This window comes from Cryptotermes secundus, unplaced genomic scaffold, assembly GCF_002891405.2.
Source record: "Cryptotermes secundus unplaced genomic scaffold, Csec_1.0 scaffold1837, whole genome shotgun sequence".
Classification (NCBI taxonomy): Eukaryota; Metazoa; Arthropoda; class Insecta; order Blattodea; family Kalotermitidae; genus Cryptotermes; species Cryptotermes secundus.
Window position 1 is genome coordinate 1,262 of NW_019739002.1, and position 9,516 is coordinate 10,777.

General features: G+C 42.6%; 1 protein-coding gene across 1 annotated transcript; it reads right to left on the reverse strand.

Annotated features, from left to right (window-relative positions):
• Positions 1–8,433: 8,433 nt before the first annotated feature.
• LOC111871576 lies at positions 8,434–9,465 on the reverse strand. Its single transcript, XM_023864776.1, has one exon. It carries the CDS (start codon positions 9,463–9,465, stop codon positions 8,434–8,436), a length of 1,032 nt encoding a protein of 343 aa, XP_023720544.1.
• Positions 9,466–9,516: the final 51 nt, after the last annotated feature.

The following is a 9,516-nucleotide window of genomic DNA, read 5'->3' on the forward strand; positions in this document are numbered from 1 at the left end:
CTTTACGTAACTACACAGCGTAGTAATATAAAGGAACAAGGAGAATTTTAAATATAGACCGACTAATACAAATCTGTGTCAAGGCAAAGCAACGCCCAACCCATTGTATATATACACATAGTCTGAAACAACTCCCAGTACACTTTTCGATTATACGCTACAACTTCAGATAGTTTGAAGGACATCCGAATTTCTTTAAAACAGTTCGGTCAACCACGAAACACTTGAAATGCGTTTTTATATCAATTTCGGTCGTGTTATTCTGCAACAGGTGTAAAATATAAGTGTACGTAGCACGTACAGAATGAATACGCAGGAATAGATGCGAACATGTGAACGGGGAAGTTCATGGAGGTAGGCCTAGGCCCACTGTGGCTGTAGTGCGAAGAAAAAAAATAATGCGAACATAAGACCACGAATCAGGTTTTCCTAATGAAATAATAAAAGTGAAATCGAAATTTCGTTCTGATTTCTGACCAGTAATTCCGCAAAAGGTCCCCAAAATATATACGCAATATTCCGCCGTCTATTTTCTTCGACTCTCCTGCCATCCTGTAAGGTGGCCCTGGCATTCGTGTGACTAGGGCTATCTTTTGTTACAGCATCACACTACACACTGTATATTACATTCTGTTCAACTTTGAACATATCTATAGATATACTCTATTAAAATGTGTATACATTTTTTTGTGCCCCTCTGTATTGACGGGATGTATGGGGCACACCCCAGGAGGAGGTAGTTGTAGATATAAATAAATTGTTGCTCAAGTCATCACCTTTATTCATTTACGACGTTTCGACAGTTTTAAGGAAATGAAATAATTGGTTATTTACACATACATTCCTTTATTTGCATTAAGTTACCTTGAATGAAAAGCAAAGATTTCGAAATCATTAACTCTTTTCCGCTTGTATTTTACGTCACTTTTAACACAAATGACTGAACGTGTGGCGGGAATGACACGCACGTCTTCACAAGAACGCCTCCTCCGGCACACGCGCAAGCTGCACAGTGACGTCGAATAGAGTCCCTGACGCGAATCAGTTTCCGAGTTGGTCCGTAAGGTCTGTCGCAGTCACCAGGATGAGGCTGATCAGGTAGTTCTCGCACTTCCATAGCATAATCGTCTTCTCCGATGCATCCCCAGAAGAAAGAAACAGTGGATTTATATCATGAAAATGAGGAGGGCAGACGATCGGACCGTCACGGCCGCTTCATATATCCGTAACATGTTTGTTCATGGCGTAAAACTGAGGAGGAACACTAAGGTACTTTCTCCAATAAAGGAGTAGGTTCCTCCAAGGACATCTGCATACTAGATCCCACCAACACGATATGGTCCAGCTGGTAACCATCTGCGATACCTGCGCAGGCGTTGACTCTAAATCATTATTGAAATGAACAATGTCGAGTAGCACGGGAATTCTGCAATGCGCATTTGGTGATTATCTGCACCATTCCTTGTGAATGTTGCTTCATACGTCCACAATAAGACAGGTTCTTTACATTTTTGTATAGAAGTCCTCGACAGAAATGAAGGCAGAGGTTAATGTCTCCTGGTTGTAGCCCATTGTATGCCAACTGCACTCTACGAGAAAATGGTTTAATATGCAGCCCGATGAGTGCACGTTGATGGATTAGTATGTACAGCATCTAACACTTCCTTCTTATTCTGCACTGTGTCTGACGAGCCATCGTGTGCTAGCTAGACTTCGGTGTACCTTCGCAGGCACATGTCCTGTCCGTTGGGTTGCCTCCGATCTGGATACCAACGCCGGTATTCCTACGGTGTAACTAACATTACTATCACGAAGCAGTATACAAGTGCATGTCGGGACATCTCACTTCGCTCTTAATACTGCTTTCCCGTCGCAAGTAGCCGTAGCCATAAGCTACGTCATGTGACGTTATGAATATTCCACAACAGGAATGTACGAAGAAGAAATAAAGACTGTTTGAAACGCCGTAACACCGAAACGCTGGCGAATTGAAAAAAAAACTGCTTGTTTATATTTTCTGCCTTAAAATATTGTGACAAGACGGCTGAAGGTCTAAATGATGGAACAAGGAGAGGGGGCCGTTACTAGGCAACAGCACTGTGAACACGTTTCCGCGTCAACCAACAAACTCAACAATACAGGAACTGTTTGAAACGTTGCTTTATTTTCGATTAGTGCAAGTGCAATATATCGAGGATGTAACCGTCCTCTTTAGGGCCCTTTACGTTGGGCGTCACTTTTCCTCTCTTACCGTCCTTCGGGCCACTTGGTTGCTGTTTGCAGTTGCTCCTCTAGCCGTTCCCTCTCACCTGTTGGTACTCCGAGTTTGCAGGTTGCTGCTGCGTCCTTCTTATCCAGTTCTGCTTCCCTTTTTGTTGTTGTGGACAATTGTTTGTGGGATATGGATTACCTTAATGCTGGGCTCCAGTAAGCTAGCTGTAAAGGCTTACATTTCGGGAAAAAGGGGGGATGAACCGGAAACTACAGGTGATAGGTACCGCGTTCTCACTAGAGCGATGAGAATCTGTCTCAGGGTGAATACGGGCCACGCGTCAGCGGGAAAGAGAAGAGCGTTGTAGGTAGCCACTACCACACACTGTTTAATTAGCAGATCTTGATATACACGTACATGTAGCAGCACTTGTTGCACTCCCTTGAAACACCTTGAAATCACTCAAACGCTGGCGACCGGATCCCTGGCTAAGTATTTAGTGACTGCTTCTTTTAGCACAACACAGAGAATTACACTTTCACTTAAACTTTTAACACAAAGTAAAATTCACATTAAATTTTGAAGAGTTATTCAGAGATTGTTCCTGCAAACACTTAAATATAAATTTGTTTTAACTTTGACTTTTTTAATCCAAACTGCCAGCGACGCTAGATTTCGGCTGTACCCTCGGAGAGTTCTTCAGAGACTCCTCTCGCAGACTGACTCTGCTTCGAAGCAAGAAATCTTCACGGCTTCAGCTCCGCCTCCAAGTTACTACCCTAATTTCGGCTGATTGGAACAATTCGAATTTAGGGAGTTAACCATAATTCTCACTGCTCCAATTATACCAGTAGCGTGGGTTGCTGGCCTTCCCAATTTTGACTTACGGGGTTCAAAACCTGTCAAGTGTAACTTTACCAAAGGATCCCGCCGGTCAACTTTCGAACTGAATTTCCAGGAAAACTCTGCGGGGTGCTTCCTGCCTGGTCTTTGTAGCAGTGAAGCAGGCCCCATTCTTGAAACCAAGAATTGGGCTAAGTAACCCTTGAATGTTCCTTGCTACATCTTTAATTACTAAAAAAGGAATACTGATTACAAATAAAGATGGTGGTGTCAGTGGTACGGCTACATACTCCCAAGTGAGTGTGTGTCCCGTCATGTAATAGAGCGGACTAACACTCATCTTGCCTGCCTGTACTCGCTAACTCCACTGTGATAAACCAATTTCTAATACTCTGTCTCTTTCTTATTCCTACTCTACTGCTTACTTACTATGGTAGACACTCTTAACTTGATACATAAAATCTTATGTGTTAACTATTATAAAGAAATTATTACCATGATTTATTCCAGCCGTCTTACAGTGCACACACTCATTCACCTAACTTTTCACTCCTGCACTACAAGTTTAGGCACAAAGGTGCCATCTTCAGGTGCTTCTGAATTTGCGTTAAACTATTTCACTGTATGCCTTGCCGTCTTCATACTAAAATAACTAAAATATATGTTCATCATATATATTGAAAAATATTAGATGTTAAAAATATTAAAAATATAAAACTGTTCAGGATTTTTTATCCCTACGTCGCATCTCAATACGCGAGTCACACCTATCCTCTTCTATCGGAGCACTCTTCCTACTTTCGTGTGTGTATCTGGAACGTGAAATTGTTATTCATTAATACCGCGTTCCATATTTTATTTATTACTTGTGGTATTATAATTTTCAATACTCACTGTGCTTTCTGTTGTGTCTTGCTCCTGTGACTGCGTTTGTTATACTGCTGGGTATGTGTGTGTGTGTGTTGTCTTCGTTTTGATTGAGTTATGATGTTGTTGGCGTAGATGTGGTGGGGGTAGGTGGTGGGGTGTTGCTATGTTGTTCTGTGTAGATATTGTGTAATTCGTGGTATATTGGGTTATATAGTTCTTTATTTATATTATTCATATGTGTGTTTTTTCTTTGTCGTTCTGTATATACGATAGTTCTTCAATGTGTTCAAGTACTGCCACCTCCTACCTTTTGCCATGATATCCATAGTGTTTTCTATAGTACCATATGCATGTCCTGTATTTAATATGAGTTCTGAGTATCTTGTACAATAACAGCAGTACAGGATACTCAGAACACACATTAAACACAGGACATGCATATTGTACTATAGAAAACACTATGGATATCATAGCAACAGCTATGAAGGGGCAATATTTGAACACACTGGAGAACTATCATATATACAGAATGACAAAGAAAAACACACATATGGATAATATAAATAAAGAAACAAACTGGACCAAATTAATGCAGATCCTAAAGGAAACAGTTATTGATTGGTGTGAAAAAGATTGATTAGTAAATTGTACATGGATCAGAAAGCTATAGGGAGACTGGACAGAGGGGAGACAAGAATTGTGAAAATTGGAAGAGGAGTTCGACAATGATGCTGTCTATCACCAATTTTGTTCAACTTGTACAGCGAATGCCTTACCAAAGAAGCTTTGAACGGACTTGGAGAATTCAAATTAGGAGGGCAAATTATTCATACTGTGAAATATGCAGATGAAAGAAGATTGATTAGTAAATTGTACATGGATCAGAGAGTTATAGGGAGACTGGACAGAGGGGAGACAAGAAGTGTGAAAATTGGAAGAGGGGTTCGACAAGGATGCTGTTTATCACCAATTTTGTTCAACTTGTACAGCGAATGTCTTACCAAAGAAGCTCTGAACGGGCTTGGAGAATTGAAATTAGGAGGGCAAATTATTCAAACTGTGAAATATGCAGATGACCTTGTGTTAATGGCTAAGGAAGAAACTGTGCTACAGGGTATGATGATTGATAGACTAATCGAAATTGGAAGGTGCTATGGCATGGAAATGAATGTGGAAAAAACAAAAGTAATGAAAATTTCAAGACAACCAACCCCAGTCACAAAAGATAGACCAAAAACAACTGGAGAATGTGAAATATTTTAAATATTTGGGTAGCTTGTTAAGAGATGATGGAAGGAGTACATATGAAATTAAATCTAGGATTGCCATGGCAAAAGCTGCATTTAGCAAGAAGAAGAATCTTTTTACCAGCAAATTGGATTTAAATTTGAGATATAAACTAGTGAAATGCTACATTTGGAGCATAGCTCTGTAAGGGGCTGAAACATGGACACTTAGGGCAGTAGATGAGAAACATCTGGAAAGTTTTGAAATGTGGTGTTGGAGAAGGATGGAGAAGATCAGTTGGACCGATTATGTGAGAAATGAAGAAGTGTTAATTAGAGTCAGTGAGCAGAGGAATATCCTGCACGAAATAAGAGAACGGAAGGCTAATTGGATTGGTCATGTTTTACGCAGAAACTGCCTTCTAAAAGAAGTTATTGAAGGAAAGATAGAGGGGCGGATAGAAGTGACAAGAAGACGAGGAAGAAGACGTAAGAAGATGCTGGATGACCTTGGGGACAGAAGAGGATACTGTCATTTGAAGGAGAAAGCTCTAGATCGCATTAAGTGGAGGAATTGTTTTGNTGCAAAGGTAATGTGATAAAATATTTAGTTAGGTTATCTTTAGAGGTTAGGATGTATTTCATACCACTTTCAATTATAAGTAAAGGTCCTACTATATCTAAATATACTTTTTTTGCATTGGGTTGTTTTTGGGTCTGTAATAGGTAATGGTAACTTAATGTTTGGATGTGTTTCCTTATTTAATTGATACATTTTACATTATTTTACATATTGTGTCACATCTTGTTCTAATCCTGGCCATGAAAAATAAAATGTAATACACTCCATTGTTCTCTGAATACTCTGGTAACATCCTATGGGACAATTATACATTTCTGAAAAAAATTACTGTTTTCTTTCCTCAGTTAATTCTTCTATTTTAACATTCAAGCAAAGCGGCCTCCGTAGTCTAGAGGTAAGGTTCCCACCTCATGACTCGTTCTACGCAGGTTCAAATACCCGGTGGAAGTCGTTGAATTTTTAACGGCGGAAAAATTCAGGGAATAAGTCCTCCAGGAGGGACTTTAAGCCGTGTGTCCCGTGTCGTAACTTTACGGCACGTAAAAGAACCTTATATCTCCTAAGGAGATCACTGAGCAAAATACCAGGATGTTTCCCGCCCAACAGTAGTCTCTAAGGCCTCTGATAGATAGCGGAAGCATTATAGACACCATCAAGCAAGTGAGGCCGAACTCGCTTGCTCGGCGAAACTGATGGTACGCACCATTATCGGTAGGTTAGAGAGACTGGTAGAATATCATAGAGGGAAGCACAATGGACCAATACTGGTCTAAGTGCATGGGGAACCCACCCTCTCCAATAACTAACTAACATTCAAGCAATGAATAAAATAACAACTTAGCCTATATGCGTTGCAATTTCGTTGTCCTGCTCTATATTAAATTTTGTACTCATACTCATCTAATAACAATTTCCATCTCATTAACCTATAACTCAGATCCTTCATATTAAAAATCCAAACCATTGTGGTCTGTAACTGTTTGAACTCAATGTCCTAATAAATCTGGACTGAAATGTTTACAAGCCCACACAATGGCAAATTATTCTGTTTCTACAGTTACATAATTTAATTTGGCTTTACTTAACGATCTACTAACATATGGAATCAGCTTATTTTGCCCTAATTTACCTTGGCTAAGAACAGCACCTATGTCACAGCCACTAGCATCTGTCATCAAAATGTAAGGTTTACTAAATTCTGGATACTGTAAGAGAGGAGTGTGAGTTAATCTAAATTTTAACAAGTTGAAAGTAGCTTGTCCTGTTACACCTCGGCGGGAGGGGGTGAGAAAATATGATTACTTTAGTCTGACACTATCCATTTTGCTAGAATCTTCGCTGCACTTGGCTGCCGCCGGCTGTCTTGGTTATGGTCGCTCGGGATCGGTCGTGGATGGGGAGGTTGTGAAGGGGTGAATCAAAACTCCCTGCGTACATCCTATACTATGTACACTGGTCTATTTACATTGATATTTACATTAAAAGGGCCGCCTTTGGCCTGTTTACATAACACCTTCTCGCTACTCTCTTTCTAATTTCCCTCTGGGGTTGGGGAGTACCGTGAGACTGTTGCTTCTCTTCATTGCCTGTCACTCTCTACACCATTATACTCTATTCTACCCTGGCGCTTTCTGGGATACACTGGAGACTGTACTTCGAGATCACACAACAACACTTTTATCAACTCTATTGTTTAACAGCATGGCTAATATGAGCAAAGAGACTTACTTGCAATAAATATGCAGATAAATATCGCCATCCACAATCTCGTGGCACACATATCGAATAGGGCCTCCGGCTGACAACTGGTTATTACGTCTTAGATCAGATCCCTAAGACTCATAAATTCAGTAATTTATATTTTTAACTTGCTGAATCGGCGGTTGACGAAAGAGGGAGGCTAACTCCTCCTTTCGTCCTAAATTTCGGGGTGGAAGGTTTCCATTGGCTACCCCTACGGTTGATCGTGGGCCCGTGGTACCTCATCGCTGCGTCGTTGATAATATTGTCGCGTATTGGGCGTATAACGCGACAAATAACTTCACGCCGTATTTGATATAGCGAATTTTATTTCACATTCGCACTTACAATTACCCAAATTACAGATTCACAATTACTGCTATCTGCAGTATTACAAATACTATACTCCAAATGCCAGAATACTACTCACTGGTTGCTGGCTAACTCGCAACTAACTCGGAGGTAGCTCGAGGACTAACTGTTGATAGCCTTCCCTGCGCCTCATGTAGCCACGATCGGACAATACAGAAAACGGCCACGTAATAAGCACCCTTGTTGCCTGACGCTGTTGCAAGTAACGCTAGCGGTAGTAACCGCTGTTACCACCGTCGTCTCTCGCAATCCTGTTTACCAGTGCTGCCCTTGGTGACGTCATCGCTGTTGACTTCGCTTTGCAAAGCAACCAGGATGCTAGGACTGGGCTCACTTCGGCTTCGCTCGGCGCATCACGGCTGGCGGGGGTGGGGAGGGGCGTCATCCATAGCTCAACATGTCACACTGCTCCCTCCTTAAGACTGTTCTTCTCGAATAGCCTAACGGTGTACCCCCGTTCCTTTTCCGTCCCGTAGCTGTGCTTGCGGTGTCTCCTGTTGTTTCGGCTACTCTTCTCGCAGCGACTATTTTTCGTCCGTTACATCCGCTCCCCTCTTAAAACAAAGCTCGTCTCGAGCGGTTTCCTTTCAGCTCGCCAGATGATCCAGTCGCCCATTCTTTTTCCTGACCAACACGACCGGGGACGACCAAGGGCTGTCCGATTCTTCTATAACACCCTGTCCTCGCATGTTTTCGAGCATTTCCTTTACCTCTGCCTGGTTTGCCAGGGGTATTCTCCTCGGTGGCTGTCGAATTGGTCGGGCTTCTCCCGTGTCTATGCGGTGGTATACTTTGTTTGTCCTTCCATAATCTTCGTTGTCCCTCGCAAAGATATCCGGGAACTTGGACACGAGATCCTCTAACTCCTGAAATTCTCCGGGGCTTAGGTGTGGCTTAGTGGCTGTGGTCACGTCCGCTAATTTCGGTGTTAGACCTGGTGCTGGAGGCTGCTCCACCTCGGGCAAAGCTACGAGTGTTACTGGCTCACAGTGCGCCAGAGGAGATCCTCTCCTGAGCTTTTGGTCCTTGTGGGTAACATTCATGACCCTCACTGGTACTTCTTGACAGTCCTGAACTAGGGTCCTGGCTACGTAGATTCCCTCAGGCGCATGGTCCTGGGGACTGGGTTCTACTAGACCATTCTCTACTCCAAGACTATTCTCCATTTTAGCCATCACTATTCCCTCGCTCCGTGCGGGTATCACATGGTCCTTTGCCACTATCAAGCTAGAAGGACGGGGTCCTACCCCAGGACTCCATAACGATACCTCTTCTTCCGCCAGACGCAGGGTTTGGAGCCCTATATCCACTGACGCATCATAGGCGCGTAGTATGTCCAGTCCCAGGATGAGATCGTCTGTGATATTCGCGACGAAAACCCACATTGTAATAGGTTGACGCCCTAGGGTAAGGGTCAATAGAACTTCTTTCAGTATGGGTAGGGATCCTCCAGACACGGTCTGCAGCGTGAAATCTGGGTTTGGCTGTCTTTCAGGCCATCCGGCGGCGATATCTGGTCTTACTACCGTGACGTATGCTCCAGTGTCCACTGTAACCTGGCATGGCTTATCACCGACCCATCCCTGGGTGACCAGACTGGTGTTGGCTTTCTTCGTCATGTTGGTGAGTGCGTAGTGTGGGGGCCTTAAAGCATATGCCGGCGTTCGCCC